This window comes from Myotis brandtii, unplaced genomic scaffold, assembly GCF_000412655.1.
Source record: "Myotis brandtii unplaced genomic scaffold, ASM41265v1 scaffold237, whole genome shotgun sequence".
Taxonomy (NCBI): Eukaryota; Metazoa; Chordata; class Mammalia; order Chiroptera; family Vespertilionidae; genus Myotis; species Myotis brandtii.
The window spans coordinates 3,206,529-3,226,037 of record NW_005358943.1 but is presented as its reverse complement, the minus strand read 5'-3'; the positions used below and the strand labels follow the sequence as shown (position 1 = coordinate 3,226,037).

General features: G+C 40.2%; 1 protein-coding gene across 1 annotated transcript in view; it reads left to right on the top strand.

The window, feature by feature from the left end:
• The window catches only part of DERA (deoxyribose-phosphate aldolase (putative)), a 70,149-nt gene that overhangs the window by 10,793 nt on the left and 39,847 nt on the right, over nucleotides 1-19,509 (top strand). Inside the window, exon 6 of the mRNA XM_014540138.1 lies at nucleotides 9,626-9,754. Coding sequence (XP_014395624.1) covers nucleotides 9,626-9,754 — 129 coding nt within the window. The remainder of the gene's footprint in view (nucleotides 1-9,625; nucleotides 9,755-19,509) is intronic.

Here is a 19,509-nt window from a genome sequence, read left to right as displayed (position 1 = left end):
GTTAAGCTTTTTGCTATGACATCCTGCTTCGCTCCTTACGGCGCACTGTCCTTCCCTGCCAGTGCTTCCCTCGATCCTTTCCGTCTGGGTACAGAGAGGTACACCCCCTGGCATCGCTCGGGGCAGTAGTTTTAACTGCCGAGGGTGTGGGATGTATTGCTGGTCCTCCGAGTTACCTGGCAGACACTTTCTCTTTTTTTTTTTAGAACTTTCACTGTTATTTTTCAATTACAGTTTACATTCAATCTTATTTTGTATTAGTTTCAGGTGTTCAGCATAGTGGTTAGACAGTCCTATACTTTACAAAGTGCCTCCCCCCCCCGCCGATATTTCTAGTATCCACCTGGCACCATGCATAGTTATTATAGTATCATTGACTATATTCCCTATGCTGTACTTTATATCCCTGTGACTATTTCAAACTGCCAATTTGTAGTTCTTAATTCCTTCACCTTTTTCACCCAGCCCCTCAACCCCCCGCCCCTTGGGCAACCATCAGTCTGTTCTCTGTGTCCTTATGACTGACAGACGTTTTCAGATGACTTGCCCCAGCACCTCTCCTCACAGAATCTTGTGCATCCCCCAACCCACAGCTTGTGGTGGGGTCGGGAGGGCTGTGCTGGCCTATGGTAGAGGTGGGGGCACCCAGCCGACCAGCCAGGTAGGCCAGGCATCATGGGACCTCAGTCAGACCCAGAATGTGTACCCTGTGGAGCAGGAAGGAAGGGTGGGGCTGGGAGACAGAAGAACTGAGAGCTGAGTCTTTGCATTAGACAGACCTTGGTTGCAGTCCAGGCGCTACCATTAGTAGCTCTTTTCTCTTGGGCAAGTTCCTTCTCTGTGCCTTCTGTTCCTTTTGTAAAATAGCAATAATGGCATCTACTTCACAGAGTCGTAATAGGGATTAAATGAGATAATGTGTGTGAGTGGATCATCCTGTTGCTCAGCCCAGATGACTCCCTCCTGGCCAACTGCATTTTCTTTGCTTTCCCCCTCTTCCTCCTGCTGAGGTTAGTATGTGGCCAAGCACATGTATTGAGTCACTGCAGTGGAACTCTAAGGGCTTGAGCTTCAGTCTCTGTAATTTTGTTAATTTACACCTAGACTTTGGGCAAACGCTTCTCTCTGCCTGCATTTAAATAAGCTACCAGTGCGGGGGGATAAGACTTAAGGATTTCCACAGCCCTTTAGAGCTTTAATGGCCTGTGAGTTTATATTTGGCGTTTCTTTGTCTGTGGGTATCATTCCCATGACAAGCGCTTGCAATACTGTGTTTTTTTAATGACGATATTGAAGTTGACATCTAAGGTGCATCCTTACACCATTCTTTGATGAATTCCAGAAGGTATTCTTCATTTCAAATCTTGCCCAGCAGGTTTTGAAAACTAAGTGCATTCCATGCTCTGTAAATACACAGAAGTGTTCATTTTTTTTTTTTTTACGACCTCTCTCTGCTGCATATCTTTACTTACTACTATATATTACCAGGGACATAGAAATGCTGTCAGATGCTGCCTCACTCCACAACCTTCTAGTTCCTTGAGCCCCGGACCCGGAGCTATCTTTCCTAGTTTCCAGAAACCCATCTGGCCCTGGAACACTAACAGAAATGACCCCAAAGGGGGCCTCGTCTGTGGCGTTTTCCCAGAATTGTATGTTCAGTGTAGCAAGTGGAAATATTGTTTGTCTCCTGCTTCCAGAGCCTCGAGTGCCTTTCACCCCCTTCCCTTCTGTAGCCCAGAATTGCTCTTCTAAACTTGGTCTGTGGAGTACGTGCCTCCTGGCTATCAAGAGTTGTTGTTGTTTGTTTTTTTTTTTAATATATTTCTTTATTGATTTCACAGAGGAAGGGAGAAGGAGAGAGAAACATCGATGATGAGAGAGAATCATTGATTGGCTGCCTCCTGCACACCCCACACTGGGAATCGAGCCCGCAACCCAGGCATGTGCCCTTGGCCGGAATCGAACCTGGGACCCTTCAGTCCGCAGGCCGATGCTCTATCCACTGAGCCAAGCCGGCTAGGGCCTATCAAGAGTTTTAGAGGGAGAGAATGGAATATTCGGGCCAAAGCTACAGTGTCTATCATTGTGTCGTACGCTAGTGGATCCTGAAGATCTTGAATCTGGGCACCCATTTATTTTTCTTGTTTGCTTATTTTTACACAAGAGGGATGGTAGAAAGAACATCCTTTAAGAGAAATTGGTGGTTTTCTTCATTTTGTAGAGCCGTTAATCATCATATCAACGAGAAAAAGCAATCTCGGCATCTCTAGACACTTCCTTGGGAAGAATCACATCAGCTATAATCTGTGCTTTCTCAGTTTTGGGAGTTGTTTATAACAGAAAATGCTAGAGATACTTCTGGCAGCTGTATGCTTTTATGGCTTTTGTTTTTATGCTCAAAACTTCAAATACTATTGACCAAAATGTGTGTTTTATTTCTTGTAGGTTATTTTACTGCCTGGTGTTTGAGCTCATCTCGGTTTTACTTAGACACGATTAATTAGATGCCTTGGTGGAAAAAAAACTGTTCTTGAACATTTTGTGACTTTTTTAGTTTAAAAGGTTGCTGTACAATTTATATTAAGTGTTTTACTGTACATATAATTATCATAAGAGTTATTTTCAGGCCATTCTTCTGCAGTGTTGAACATCTTTCCGGTACTCAAAAAATAATTGCTTAGATATGTTCGTTAACAATTATTTTTTAAGTGCCTTTGGATAGCACGAACTATAAAAGAAAATCCACTTTACGACTTTTAGATAGGAAATACAGTCTTTAAACACCTGGGTTCTTCCTTAAATCATAATTTCTGTACAGGAAAGCTTTCCTAACATAGTTTTCTATGTCTGTAGCAGTGCTTTTCCAGAAAACTTAACTCACTGTCAGCAGCCTGAAGATTAAGAATATATTTTCCTTTAAGGTGGGAGCTGGAGAGGAACAGATAATTTTAAATAGAGAAAATAAAATGCTATAGATGCAAGTTCCTGCTGACCTGGGGAGCAGAAGGTAGAGTCAGTTTCCAACTATTTTGGATGCTCTTTAAAACAGGTGCGGGATGGCCCTGGCTGGGTAGCTCAGTTGGTTAGAGTGTCATCTCAATACGCCAGTGTTGTGGGTTCGATCCCCAGTCAGGGCACATACAAGAAGCAACCAATGGGTGCATAATAAATGGAACAACAAATTGATGTTTCTCTCTCTCTCTCTCTCTCTCTCTCTCTCTCTCTCTCTCTCTCTTTAAAATAAATTAAAAAAAAATTTAAGACAGGTGTGGGAAGGATGACCCACTCCACAACTTAGATCCACAAGGCCCTGCATGTAGACCTTTCCCAGTGCAGCTAAGTTCTCTGATCCCTGTCAGTGAGCACTCCACCCTCACCTGTTTTTTTTTTAATCTGGGAATGATGAGCAGAAGGTCAGGTGTGACCTCCATCTCTCCTCGTCAGTGTGGCAGTAGTAGGAGGGATGAGGGGGGACAGACAGGAGACAACCCCTTCTGCTGGTTGAGACACTGTATTGATTAAGCATCTGCAATGTAATATAGCCTGGGTTTCTAGTACACCCACTCTCGCTACTCCTGAAAACCTCATTATAAGTCAAAACATTTATTATCAGGTTTTTAATGTGACATCACTATGCCAGCCACTTCTCTGGTGTATGTGTTTTGTTAAATTTTGCATTATTCTGACTAATTTGCAGTCGTGGTGTTTGAATTCCATTTTCATTTGTCAGTCATCTTTTATAATAGCCTTCCAAATTATTATTTTTCTGGTACGTGCGAGAATTGTTTTTTCTTCCTTTGTTTTTAATGGGGAATTTTCGGTTTTTGTAATGTTTGAAATTTTAACAATGAATATGTATTATGTGAATATGTGAGCAGAAAAGTTAATAAGTACTCTAGGGAATAAGGTCATGATATATACATAGATTTAGCAGTAAGGATATTTACAGTACTAAAGTGTTGTTTATCAGAGCAAAAGATCTGAAACCTTAAATAGCCAATAATAGAAAAATGATTGAATAAATTATTTATGACCATGCAATGGAAGATGGTATGGGGATGTTATTATTTCTAGGCCTTCTCAGAGGACAGCTCTAAGAAATACGTGAATATTCACATATACACAATGCACCCATATAAACACATTTACCTGTCTGTCTGTCTGTCTATCTATCTCTCTATTCCAGAACCCATGAGTTCACATGGACAACTTTTACTATAAGGCAACATCACATGGTTTATTTTTCGCCTCTCCCTTTCTATATTTATGTCCCTCTTTCTTGTCAGAGTCTTGCTCCAATTATTCTCAGTATATTTGCTTATTGGGTCAATTTCCTTGTATATAACAATCTCTTTTTCCTGTGGGCTGTCTCCTTCGTCCAGTTTGGTGTACTCAGGCTGTTCTCCAAGTTCTCCAGAATTCCCCACCCTCACTGGTAAGAGTGCCCCTCGATGCACGGAAAACAATTTGAGAATTTTTAAAGGGAGATGCTTTAAAAGTTAGGGGACTTTTCATTCTTTTGAGTAACTATTCTGCGTGAAGAATTTTTTGGAAGGAGGATCTCTTGCACTTAACACTTCACTTGTAATTCTCTCCGCATATATAGTTCAGTTGCAATTATGTAAACCTACATCCTGCTGTCCTTTCCTGTTAATGTAGAGAAAACACCCATTAGCTTTTGCATTGTTTTGCTTGTTTATCTTGAAAGTGACAGTTGAGTATGTTAAAGGACATTCTGATTGGAGATAGACTGGGTTACATTTCAGCCATCAAGTCGTTTGATTTGCATTTATCGTCTGTCTGGTTCCTAGGTGTCCATCATTGTGATGCCAGCGTGCCCAGAACTATGTGGACACCTCTCATAGTGCTTCTCCTGGTTTCTGTGGCTTGTGCTGGAGTGGGGTGGTCTATTTTTCTTATATGTGAGAGCTATAAATTCTAATTATACTTTCCTAAGTGTTAGGGCAGTGCTTGCTTCGTTTTGTTTTTTAGAGTTTTTGAAATTCCTGGATGTATGTATATAAGGAAGAAATATGGAAAACTATCATTGAATGATTAAATGCTTCTATATGCCTGGTGCTGTTCTAGCCACAGGTATTATTATTATATTTAATCTTCACAAAAACATGTGAGCAAACTGCAGCTCCTGAGTAATTAGGCTTAGAAAAAATTGAGTAATTCCTACAAGTTTACAAATCTAGTAAGTAGCCGGACTGTCTTATTATCCCAGGAGTCTGTGCTATCCAAAGGAGCATGGGCTCTGAGTTTTAAAAAAACTGTCTGTGATATAGTAACCATGTTTTTCCAGACCACTCTTCCAGTGCCCCAAAGAGGTTGTATCCACAGGTCATGGAGTCCTCCGCTTTTATCAGCCCCTCTGTGCTCTGAACCTAAGAAGCACTCAGCAATAACAGTAACAGCACCACCACCGCTGCCAGCAACAGGAAAACAAGGGCCGCCATTCCTTGAGTGTTAACTATGTGACAAATACTGTCCTTTGCATTTTGTGTGTAGTAACCTGTCTGATGCTTGAAATAACTCCATGAATTGTTCGTACCTCTATTATCCCCATTTTATAGACGAGGAAACTGAGACAAAGGTTAAGTAACTTGCCCAAATCAAACAGCAAATTAGTTTTATAGCTAGGATGTGAGCTCTCGCAGCCAGGGCACCCACTACTGGCTGCTTTCCCATCCTTCCTCAGTAAATATTTGTTATACTAGACTTCTGAGTTGAACACAAATGAAAAGCAATTCTGATTAAGTTAAGCTAAAGGGCTTTATTAGGAGGATATATAGTAACTCACTGCATCAGTAGGAAGCCTGAAAAACCAGGCTTGGAAAACAAGTAGGATCATGAAGGACTGGGGAGCAGAGGATACAGCCAGACTGAGCCCCAGGAAGAGCTTGGTCACAGGGCCACTGCTGCTGCCACCACCACTGGCCAGTACAGTACCATGCTGCTGGCTGGTGGCCGCTGGACTCTTGCATCTGCTGCCATGGCTGATGCTGCAATGCTAATACAAATCTCTAACTGTTCTTTCATCTTTGTATCACTCACTGAGATTCACAGGCCCAGGTTGAAGTTTTCATTGATGTAGCCCAGCCCATATGTATGTATGTATGTATGTATGTATGTATATATTTATTTATTTTTAAACTCTTTTTTAAAAAATATATTTTTTATTGATTTCAGAGAGGAAGAGAGAGGGAGAGAGAGAGAGATAGAAACATCAATGATGAAAGAGAATCATTGATTGACTGCCTCCTGCACGCCCCACACTGCGGATCGAGCCCATAACCCAGGCATGTGCCCTGACTTGGAATCAAATCTGGGACCCGCAGGCAGACGTTCTATCCACTGAGCCAAACCAGCCAGGGCTCAGGCTACATTTTTTAAATTTTATTTATTTATTTATATTTATTTATTTTGGTTAATCCCCACTCAGGATATTTTTCCATTGATTTTTAGAGAGAGTAGAAGGGAGAGGGAGAGACAGAGAGAAACATTGATGTGAGAGAGACACATCGATTGGTTGCCTTCTGCACGCACCCTGACCAGGGCCTGGGAACCTGCAACCGAGGTACGTGCCCTTGACTGGAATCAAACCCAGAACCCTTCGGTCCACAGGCTGACGCTCTATTCACTGAGCCAAACCAGCTAGGGCAGGAGGTTACTTTTGAAATCAGTGGCGGGGAGCTGCTGAGGAGCCCCTTTGGTCAGCGTGTGCGGTAGCTGTGGTGTACGTTGGGTGTGTTGGGCTGTGGGCCTTCAGGCCACATTTTTAAAAGGCCAGATCTGATATACTTTTTCATTTAATTGTGCTGGTATATTCTGAGTGGAATAGTAAGAGAAAGAATCAACAGCTTTCCCAATGTTGAACTTATTAATTAATATATTTGCTCAGAAAAACGTGACCCTCCTAATGTGTTGAAATAGGTCAGTAGAATGATTTGAGGAGTTGGCAGGTAAAGACTAAGAATGCACTGGTTGCATATTAGCTAAACCCAGTTAAATTCTAAGTGATTATTTTTGTTTCATTCTGTTTGGATCATGGATTAAAGAGCATTACTCCTATGTAGCTGATAATTGAGTCATAAAATATATTTGGGTTTTCTGGTTGATTTTAACTGTAGGTGAAGAAATTCACTGGGTATTAAAGGTGATATTCTTTAGGAAAAGGATGGCATAAATACGATCAGGATCAATGTTTCCAGAACTTTGTTATATAGGCTAAAGTTCAGTTTAACAAATGCTGTAATGAAGTATTTTTAAGCCTTATCTGATGGCTCACTGATTGTAAGCACTAATCCATATAAAAAATTTTGGTGCAGTACAAGGAGTTGGATCAGGCCAAGAAACAAGATCTGGTTTTCATCACACAACACTTAATGGAAACTCATTTTACTAGAATTCTGAGCTTAATAAGGAATACATGATTTAAGTGCTTATAATAAGCCAGGCAGTGTGCAAAGTAATATATATATATATATTCTCTTTTAATTCTCATAATAACCCCATAAAATAAATGTTCTTATTGACGCTTTTAGGATGGTATTGAGGCTAAGAGCAATAACTTGCCCAGGGTCCTACAGTAAGTGGTGGAGTTGGATTTTAAATCCACATTTGTCTGTCCCTTCCTGGTGATGGCTCATGCACTGAAAGCTTGCCAGTTTGATTCCCGGTCAGGGCATGTGCCTGGCTTGCGAGCTCGATCCCCAGTGGGGGTCGTGCAGGAGGCAACTGGTCGATGTTTCATCTTGCATCGGTATTTCTCTCTTCCTCTCTCTCTCAAAATAAAAAAAAAAGTTAAAAAAAATAAATCCATGTTTGTCTGACTCTCCAGTTTGCTTTTGATGGCAACACTGTACTGTGGAAGAATAGTCATTAATTAAATCACAAGTTAACTCTGTATTAGCATTCTTGAATTTTTAGATCAAGAGATTTCCTTGTCACTACTTCTTCAAGAACAATTTTCTCTGTTTAGATTCGGTAACTCCTTCTCTGAGTTAAAAGAATATAAACTGTTATCATCACATAGTCTTGTACTGTTTATACCATCCATTCTCCATGTTGTCAAGATTGGATGTATGAGTAATAATTTTATCACAGTTTAGTAAGGATGGGCAGGGTTTGGTAGGTGGGGTAGCATCTAGTACTGGATCATCTCTGGTACTCAAAACTACATATTTTTAGGGATTTGTGAAAATATTCAATCTTCTTGAAAAACCTGTGAGACCATGTCTGGTGGCAGTAAACACGGAATTTGACCAAGCATCTTGTAATAGAATATTTGACTTTATTCGTATTCAGTTTTCACTTTCTATCTTCAAGTTAAGTTTTCTAGGATTGGGAAGACAAGTTTTGTGCCTCTTGTTATAACTTTCATGGATTTGACTGAGTTTGCTGACGTTTAAGTACTTTATATGTACTTTAGGAAACCTATGTATTACAGAACTCTCATTGTATTAAAAAATGCTATGCATGTTTCTTTCTTGTTCAGTTTAATCTGTGTGCTTATAAAACTACTTCCTATGAAACACACATACAGAAGAAAGAAAAAGCTCTGCCCTTAGTCCTGATAATTTGCCCTAGCTCAAGTTCAGGAAATGACTATGGCCAAGCTGATGCAGGGTGACAGCCCAGATCCACTGGTGTCAGGACAAAAGACTGTAAAATAATTTTTTCAAAAATTTTATACTTTTTACACTGATTTTGTTTACTAAAATTTGTCACTTTAAATAGGAACTGTTTTTCCTCTCGGCTTTATTTTGTTGTGTACAGCTTTATATGCATATGATCAAGCTGCTTTCAGGGTACTTATGTGGAGCCTGAGAAAGCCAGATGTGGCTCTAGGGTCAGGGGTTAATAGGTTCAAGGCCGCATCTGTAAATTCCTCCACAGCTGGTTCTGCACACGACAGCTTTATATGCATATGATCAAGCTGCTTTCAGGGTGCTATGTGGAGCCTGAGAAAGCCAGATGTGGTTCTAGGGTCAGGGGTTAATAGGTTCAAGGCCACATCGGTAAATCCTTCCACAGCTGGCTCTGCACACATACAGCCAAGGCTACCTCGACACTTTTTCGTCAGAGAGATAGACACACACCCTGGCAGATAGTGCGACAAGCTGTTATGTCTTTATTGTCATTAGCAGGGCTCTCAGGAAAGGCCTGCTTTATATTCCAACAAGAGAACTTATTGTGTGTGAATGGAAGAGTTAATAGGGACCCGAGGATTTTTTTTCTTTAGTTTGCAAAGTGGTACACCCCTGTATGTATGGTCGGTAGATTTCTTTTTACTTATAAGTAACCGTCATCTGGAAGAGGTAGAAATTATTTGTAATTTGCATGTCATTATAATGATATTTTTTAAATCTTCATGTCTCTGGACCTCGGGCCAGGGCTTGGAAACTGTTTCGTGGTAGCAAACTAAGCATTCCTTGTAACAGAATGTGAACTGCAACAGAATGCTCTAGGCGATATTAAATTGGGGCAATTTTGAGAAAGTGACAAATGTTTTATATTTCCTAAATCGGAGATGGGCTCCACCAGCTCTAAACGGCTGCCAAGTCATGTTATCACTTGCCTGCTTTGTAACGGCCTCAATTATTCCCTCCCCCAGCCCTGTATGATGAGATTCGTCAGTTTCGCAAGGCCTGTGGGAAGGCGCATCTCAAAACCATCTTAGCAACAGGAGAACTTGGATCGCTCACTAATGTCTATAAAGCCAGCATGATAGCAATGATGGCAGGTAAGCATATTCTATTCAAATGATCATATCAATTGAATTGATGTTTTTAGGTGAAACAAGTAAGTGAAAACATTTGGCTATTAGCTAAAAGTGCTAACCGCTTGGATTTTGGGGCGGGCGGTGGGGGGGTGGGATGTCAAATATTTTGGGACTATATGTACAATGTGAAGTGTCCAAACAGTTGGCTTCCTTCCACACTCTTTGTTGGCATTTCATTGCTGCACTATCCTGATATGGCAGTAGATGGCTCTCTTGTTAGTGAATTGCCTACTGCGTTATTCTTTGATTATTCATTCATCAGCATGTTAGACAGGAATTTCTTTAACTCTGGCTTATTCCTCTCTGTGAATTTAAGTGTTTGATTTTTCTTGGGGATAGAGTATCCATACTGTCTAAGGAAACCTGTGTTTTTGTGTTAATTCTTTCTTCCTAAATTCAGTGCCGGATCATTGTTTTTGATACTTTCAAATAGAAGTTGGCCTATTCTTTCTTTTGGTGGATAGGAGGCTTGTCCATCTAAGCTTGAGACCTGCTTGATTCCTTCTCTTTCTCACCTTCACATGAATCACTGAATAAGTCTTGGGAGTTCGACTCCTTTACTGTATCTACTACATCTCCTCTCCATTCTGAGTGCTGCTGTGGTAGGCCACTGTCATTCCCACAGGGGTCTCCTCAGCAGTCTCCTGACCAGTGTCCCCATATCTGCGTTCGTCCCCTTCCAGTCTGTTCTCCACAGTGTTGCCAGAATGATCTCTTAGAAATGATCTATTTGATTGCGGTACTCCTTGCTTAAAATCCTGCATTGACTTTCCTTCATGTTCAAGGTAAACTGTAAATTCCTTCAGCCTGATTTTTAAAGTGGTCCTTCCCAAGACCCTGCCTGGGCCTCTGCCGTCTCCCCATTCTCCCTTCACACCATATGCTCCAGTTCTGTGGAATTGCTTGCAGTTTTCTGTGAATGTCACCGTCCAACCCTTTTGAGTCTTTGTTTGTGCTGTGCCCCTTGCCTTGAGATATGTTTTGCCCAAATAACTTCTTAGCATCTTTGGATTCAGCACAGGTGTCACTCTTCTCGAGAATGTGTCCCAGTACTGCTTCTTCCCCCACCACTTGGTTCATTATCGCTTCTGTGCACCCCATCGCATTCTGTTAAAACCTCTGTCAGATAACTTGTCGCACTGCTCTGTGATCGAGTTTTGAATTTCTAGGTGCCCTACAAGTGACTCCATATTTGGGTGAAGATACGAGACTTTTTAGGTCTTAAATCCGGGCGTCTTTGAAGTCACCCTCCAGATTTTTATACTCATGTACTTTTAGGATACTCTGTCAGGCTAACATTGTTCCCTGGAACTCTACTGAAGGTCAGCCTACTAGGCATGAATGATGCTCTGCTCACTGCTGCTGTATCCAGATCTCTTCTCATTCAGAGCAGAATCTATGAAAACCTAAGGATGAGAAAGAATGGGTGGTCATCAATCATGTTGGCACTTAAAAGATGTGTAGTAATAGAAGACTGTCCGCAACTCTTAGGAACCCACCCTTGGAGTCTTAAGTGGACAAGGAGCCTCCCTTTTCATGCTCCTTGTCCTGACAAGGGATTGCTAGCCCAGAATGCTGTCGTTCAGGACACAATGAAAGTATATTCACTCTGGGACATCAGCCAACCCTATCCTAATCACTGCACCTACTGCTCATGACAGGAACATGGTATTAAGTCATCACACTTGGCGCCTCTGTTCCACCCTTTCCTCGACCCATGCACAGACAAATAAATACCTGATTTGAAACAGGCTCTCCCCTGTATCTTCCTGCCTACTCCTTCCCTGTCCATGTTGTTGTTTATGTCCTTCATTTAACCATTGTCTACTTTAACATCTCTTAGTCTTCACATCATTCCTTTAGTTGATGAAGTTTAAAATTAAGTCTCTTGTCTACAGTCACGAAACTAAGAGATCACATATAGTCATTATTTGAACCCAAGTCTTCTGGTTCCAGCTTTATTGTTTTTTCTGTCTCTCAAGGCACCGTGCTAGGTCTTGGCATGAATTAAAGACACAACCTTGTGAAGTGGCCTATGTGGAAGCATCTAGCATACTTCCTGGCCCACAGTTGTGCTTCCTGTTATGTTAAGAAGGAATATAATAGAAAAGAAGTAATTTAAACATTTTGAAGAATTAAAGAAAAAAATTTGAACTAAATTCACAATGCTTCCCATTTTTGTGATATTTTAAAATTTTTTCTTAAAAATCACTTTTATTGAAGTAAATTTATATTCAATAAAGTTCAGGTGTTGAAGTGTACAATGTGCTGAGTTTTGACAGTGAATTCTGGTTGTCTCACCTTCTGCCCCACATGCAAGCACTGATCTGATTTTATCGCCCACCGTAAATTAGCTCTGCTAGTTTTAGAACACCATAGAGACTTTTTTGCTCATCTCCCCCCGATCAAAGATAATAGGGTTGAGGTGTATCCATGTTGTTCTGTGTATGAGTTTCTTAGAAGTTTTCCATTGTACAAATATACCGAGTTGATAAATTTATTTATATAAAGTTGCTTCTAAAATTATTTTATTAGTTTGATGTCTACAGGATCTGTGGTTATATATACTTCTTTATTCCTTTTACTAGAGGCCTGATGCACGAAATTCGTGCAAGAGTAGGCCTTCCTTCCCCTGGCTGCCGGCACCAGCTTCCCTCTGGCACCCAGGACCCGGGCTTCCCTCGGGCCGCCAGCAGGCACCCGGGACCCGGGCTTTCCTCACAGCCCCGGCTTCATCCAGAAAGTTGTCCAGAAGGATGTCCGGTCTAATGAGCATGTTATGCTTTTATTATTATAGATTGGTCATTATTGCTGTTATTAATGTTTTGTTTTTGTTTTTTGTTTTTTTTTGGTAGAAAATGAGTCTTACTAGGAGTCTGCCAGTTTCATTGATCTTTTCAAAGAGCCAGTTTTTTGCTTCATTTTGTAATTTTTTAGTTTAAAATACTTTCTAATTTCCCTTTATTTTCTATCTCAAATTTTAAGCCCATCCAGTGAAATTGATGCTATTGTACATATTTTATTTTATTTTTTAAGAAGATTTTTAAAATTAATTTTTAGAGAAAGGGAAAGGGAACGGGAGAAGGAGAAACAATGATGTGAAAACAAAACATCGATTGGCTGCCTTCTACATGCCCCCTAGTGGGGATCATGCCCACAACCTGGGCATATGCCCTGACTGGGAATTGAACCTGGGATGATGTCCAACTAGCCGAGCCAGGGCTATTGTCCATGTTTTAGTTTTAGAATATCCACTGTATTATTTATTATAATTTTCATTTCCCTGCTGCGCTTTTCTATTTATTCACTCATTGAGATTATGTTTTCCTTTAAGTCCTCAAACTGCTAATATATATCTGTATTATCTTAGAATCTATCTTAAGCTGCCAATTTTCCAGTGCCTGAAAATAGTTGCCTTATATATTTTGTTCAGTTGTAAAGTTATTTATAGCAAGAAGGCAAGTCTTGGTAACACTCCGTCGTGTCTGGAATTTTTTTAATTGCCATTGTTTTTGAATTATTTTAGTTTCAAGATCTTAAAAGAAAGGAGGTTTATCATTTACATTCATAATTTATCTTCTAATTTTGATAGCCATTTAGATTATTGCAAAAATAATTCTCTGGAAATAAAGTAGAGATATTATGTTAGTCTGGTATTATACACATCATTGTAAGTATAAAAATGTAGTTAACCAGGGTATTTGCATTTTGGGTTAAATAAATGATTAGTATCCTACTCTTGCTTTAATCTTGTTTAGGAATCTTTAAAATGTCTTAGGGGAAGAAGCATGGTCATTGGAGTACAAAGACCTGCCCTCTTGTTCTGTCTTGCACATTTTGTGACCTTGAGCAAATACATTAATCTGATTATCAATTGAAATAAAGTAATTTGTGTGACTACATTATAAACTATAAGTTAAATACTTTGCAAGTTACTAAAAAATATTAGTATACCCTCCTACCCCATCCTACCTCAATAAGGAAGGAACATAATTGAATCTTTTTTCCCCCTAGACTATTACAAGGCATTATTCAGGACCTCAGTTTTCAAAGTCATTTGGTGTAGCTTTAGGAAATGTAAGATATTGAGCTGTATTTCATTCTGTAGTTATCCCAAAGCTTACTATATTGGTAGGGTTGTTCAATGAATCTTACTAGAAGATATGAACTCGTTTTGTCAACTCTTGACTCTGTCTTGAAAAAGAAAGGTGTAAAAAGAGTCTGATTAGTTGAGAATAACAATTAGATGTGATACAGCTACGTTTTTTATGGTACACATCTCAGCTATGTTTATTTGCCATCTCTCTTCATTCTTTTACTCTGGAAGCTATAGCAGCCACCTCGGTTCTTTAGATGTGTATCCAAATGAAATGTCACTTAACTGTAAATCACTTATTCAGCAGCCACAATGATCCAAAACCAAGCCATGAACCAGGGGGGAAGAAGAAAGATGACATATTAAAAATGTAATCTGGAATAAAACAATAACAGCTCACATTTTTTGAGCATTTACCATATGCCAGCGACTTAGGGGATTTATGTATGTTTATATTTACTCTTCACAACAACTCTATGAGGTAGGTGCTCTCCTGTGGTAAAATAAGAACAGCAGTTCAAAGGATATTTTTGCTTCTATTCCATATGGTCATTATTGATATTTGGAAATATTCCAGGTATTTCTGTCTTTGTTATTTATTATTTTCTGTCTGTTCTAGCGTTTCCCCCTCCTCCCCTTAACTGTTTTTAAAGCTTTTAATAAAATTTCCAAACTCTGTCAAATCTCTCCATGATCCTCTAAAAGCTGAATTAATTAATTGTTCATACTGTTGTGCTCCTAGGACAGTTGTAAATACCAGTAGCATTGTCAGATAGTATTGCCGTCAGTTGTTCTACTTTTTTAGATTTTTTGCAAAACTGTGAACCTCCCTGAGACAAAGGACTAAATCTCACTTATTTGTATTTCCTGTGATTATTATGTGCCTGACATCTAAGAGAGCCTGAGACAATATTTCGGAATATTTGAATGAATAAGAAAGAAAGATAGCGATATAAGGAAAAGAGAAAACAGGAAAGTGAAATGTGAAGATCTAGATTTATCTTTCCACATGTGTGACAGCTTTGTAGAGTTTGGACATGCTATTTTGAGAGTAAACCTTGAGCAGGAGATTATATATCCATGGCATTGTTTAGGCCAGTGGTTGCCAACCTTTTGGACCTCATGGACCACCAGTGGTCTCTGGACCACTGGTTGGCGACCGCTGGTTTAGACGATCTAAGTAGTGGTGTGACATTAAAGGTTTGTGAAGATTTTGAAGTAGTTATAGAGGTAAGAAAGTACTAAGGAAACCCTTTTGCTTTCGCTTTTTTAAAAAAAACTGGATCTCCCATTTACTGGTACATTAGTGGAAATGTGGTGAGAGAGAGACAAATAAAGGAGGAGGTGAGGCAGGAGGAAACCATTTGAAGGGAATATAATCAAGGAGGAGAAAGGAGAGCCACATTTTTTTTTCATTGAACTATGCAAGAACAAGGTGATAGGAAGTAAGATAGAAAGGGAAACATGCTTACAGAAAAGAGAAGTCTAAAAGCAGATTGGTCTCCGCTAAGCGATTTCAGCCCAGCAAGTGCACAGGTTGAGAATAATGCCAGGATGTAGAAAAGTGGCTTTATCTTTCAGGAACGGTGGGCTGTTCGCACACATGCAACAGCTAACAAGCTCTGCTCTGAAGTTACTCTCGACCTTATCTTTGGAAATAATGCAGGCCTGATAAATAAGGTTGGAGGAGAAAAACACTGAAGATGCAATCATAATGTCATCAGGTTTGAATTGCTGATGAAGATCTGTGGGAAGAGCACTAATACGAAAATATGGGGCTTGAGAAACACAAACCTTGAAGGAATGCAAAATGAGTTTGGAACTTGGCTGGGATTTTATACTGTGTAGGAAAAAAAACAACACAAAACTAGGAACCAGGGGAGGGAATATTCGAAATTTAACCCAACAAGATCAAAATCATACGGGAATAATGAGATGAAGCAGAGAAATAACATATAAGGGAGGCCATTAAAAAAATACTGAAGTAAAGGGAAAAAAATAGTGGGAAACTTGCTATGACGGAAGGAAACCAAAACCCTATAAAGATGCTGTGATTCATATCAAATTAACATCTAAGAATTAAAAAGACAATTATAGAAATTTAAATATGAATCAGATAGTAGAATAAATGACAGTGTAGCTTTGTATTTCTAAAAATTGTCACAAGTCACACTGAGTCCTTTGTCTTAGGCTTGCAAATCTTCGCATACTCAAGGAATATTGATCCAGATGGCACATCTGACCCCTACGGTGTTCCAGCTCTTTTTTTTTTTTTTTTAATATTTGCTTTTCATGGGAAAAGCATTTCAATTTATGAAAAGGTGTGCTGCAATGGAAAGTTCATCAGTGGGGAAAGCATAAGACTATAGACATGTGTTAGGTTAAGAGTTAAAGGATTTAAAGTGTAAATTTATTTGCAGTTTCTTAAACTAGCCCTGAAAATGACAGCACTTATAGGGCAAACACTAATTACCTTGACATCTCATTCAGGGAGTAAATTTAAATTCAGACCCCCAGGCAAAAATTTCAGAGAGTTTACCCCCATGCACCCACGCCCTCCCTGTCCTCTGCGGAGTGCAAGATCAGGAGCTTTGCGGAAGGGAGGTTATATTCCCTGGCCTCCCAACAGTGCAGGCGCTACTGATGGTGAATCCGGTATATGCATATCATGTTAAAAAAAAGGGTAAGTCTATACATTTACACAGAAAGCACTTTACCTCCTCGTGGCTGGGCTTCTGGGGTTAAAAAAGAAAGAAAGGAAAGAAGAAGCTTGTAAGCCTAGTTTTTTATGCGATATATACTGGCCTGTATAAAATTTCACTGTGTGAAAATTTAAAAAATGTAACCGACCTTATTTCTTTTTTTAAAAAGTGTATTTTTTTTTTTTATTTCATAGTGTAATGGAGAGGAATTGAGAGATAGAAACATCACTGATGAGAGAGAGTCATTGATCGGCTGCCTCCTGCATGCCCCACACTGTGATTGAGACCAAAACTCAGGCATGTGCCCTGACTGGGAATTGAACTGTGACCTCCTGGTTCATAGGTCAATGCTCAGCCACTGAGCCATGCTGGTTTAAGTTCATGGGTACACAGGCTAATACACAGGCCTAGGAAATGCTTGCTGATGGGTTCAGTTATTAGGTAAAGGGGCATCAATAGATATATTTGTAAACAACATGTATAAAATTAAAATGTCTAAGCAATATTTTCCCATTAAAACAAACCTTAAGCAATTTTTTCCCCTCAGTGAAATTGTGATACATGGCATAGATGTTAGATCTGTAGACATTTGCTCTTGTCTCTGAGATGTGCTATTTATTCATTTGCCTTTAATTCTTGACACATTAACTTTGGTTATTATTATTTAATGTCTGTGCTAGGTTACAGATCTACTAGCAAACTCTTAAACGCTGGGAAATTAGAATTCTTGAATGGGTATACTTGATATACATATTTGTTGAATGAGGAAATAAAGGTTAATAAATCATGTGAAGGTTGCATATTCTTTTTGCAGTTGTCCTAAAAGGGAAATAAAGGAAGTACCTTCTCTTTTAGTAGATGAAACATTGAAGCTCAGAAGTTAAGCAACTAGACCAAGGCTATACATTGAGGGTGTGCAGAATTCTGAAGGTCTCCTGACTCCAAATTCCATGCTTCAGTTACTGCACAATCCTGTTCTCCACCCTGCAATTGATCTGTATGTAAAGTTGTATATAAGCTGTGTTTAACCTTTGGAGGCACAGATGTATTTCTAGTCACTGAATGAGATTTATATATTGAACTGTACTTTTCTACCAAGGACAAGGAAAGTAAGACAGGAGGGAGACACTGTGTTTGGAGAAACACTTAGGGGGTGATAGACCTAAATAAACATAAAAACAAAAGCCAGCCCATGATAGGCCCACAGTAAATCCTTATTGAAATGAAGGGAAAGGATGCCAAGAACGCCTTCACCTCAGACACTCCCATTGTTTTGTGTGTGTGCGTTTACCTGTTCCTCAGATGGTGCCATGGTGATGCACTGGGAATATTAGCAAGGTCATGACTTAACAGCTGCTCTTGAGTTCTTTTCAAGGGGGTGGAAGGGGGGCGGGATCCAAGGTGAGAAAGGGATTCTAACCTTATGGTTTTAATTCAATGGATATTTTTTAATCAAATATTTTCACAAAGGTCACATCTAGTTCTTGTTTATTTTCAGATTCCCCCACCAGGGGTACTGAGAGAACAGTTAGGGAGTGACAGTAAAAGTGGAGCTATCTTCCTCTTGTCCATCTGACGAAGGAGGAGGAGAGATGTCAAAGCTGAGGGCAGTCTGAGGATGAGGAAGCAGAAGGGGTGAGATTAAAGGGGATGGGAGAGAGGAATGGTATTGAGCATATGCAGAGGACTCCCTCAGCATGGAATGGGGAAATGGAAACCTTCCCATGAAGAGTGATTGGAAGGAAAGTGGATGTCTTATTTAGGAAGAGAGCACTCATTGGGGTTGTGATGTTATATTCAAATACTTGTAACACACACACACACACATATGCTGGAAAAAGATGATTGCTCTTTATTACCCCAAGGTAGGAAGGTCCAACTTTAAGAGGTTATGGGAAGCCTGGATGGCATAGCTCAGTGGTTGAGTGTTGACCTATGAACCAGGAGGTCATGGTTCAATTCCTGGTCAGGACATATGCCTGGGTTGAGGCTTGATCCCCAGTGTAGGGCATGCAGGAGGCAGCTGATCAATGATTCTCTCTCATCATTGATGTTTCTATCTCTCTTCCTTCCTCTCTCTGAAATCAACAAAAATATATTACAAAAAAGAAAGAAGTTATGGACAATGGAGTTGGCCTGGTATAAGAAATTGGATGGGCCACATCAGGAGGTAGATGTTCAAATCACAAGCTGGATGTCAACCTGAAAGAGTTACTGTTAGAGTAAGTGTCACTTAGCAACCATTAGGGATGCTTCGTGTGTGTGTGTGTGTGTGTGTGTGTGTGTGTGTGTGTGTGTGTATGTGTTTGTGTGCATGCATGTGTGAAATAGACAGGGCTCCAAAATGTGAAAACAATGGGGAAGGAGGAGTGTATTAGTTTCTTAGAAATCCTATCTAATAAAAGAGAAACATGGTAATTAGCCGTACGGCCGCTACCCTTCCCATTGGCTAATCAGGGAGATATGCAAATTAACTGCCAGCCAAGATGGCGGCCGGCAGCCATGCCCTGAAGCGAACAGGGAGGCTTGCTTGCTCCAGTGACTACGGACTCCAACGTTCCCCGCCTACCTTGCCGGCCTCTCAGCTGCAACTCTAAGCAACTATGTTGCAAATATAGAAGCTAAACAAAACCCCAGAAACCAGCTTTAGTCAGCCGGGCTTCAGCCAGCCGGACCGCAACATTGTATCAAATACAGAAGTTAAACAAAGGCCAGAAACTGGCTTTCAGCAGCCGAGGCCTCAGAGCTAAAGCTGGCCCAGAATAAAAAAAGAAAAAAGAAAAAAAGGAGCGGTTGGGAGCTTCAGTCACCCGCCAGCCTGAAAACGGCCCTCAGCCTCTCACCCAGACTGGCCAGGCACCCCAGTGGGGACCCCCACCCTGATCCAGGACACCCTTCAGGGCAAACCACCCGTGCAC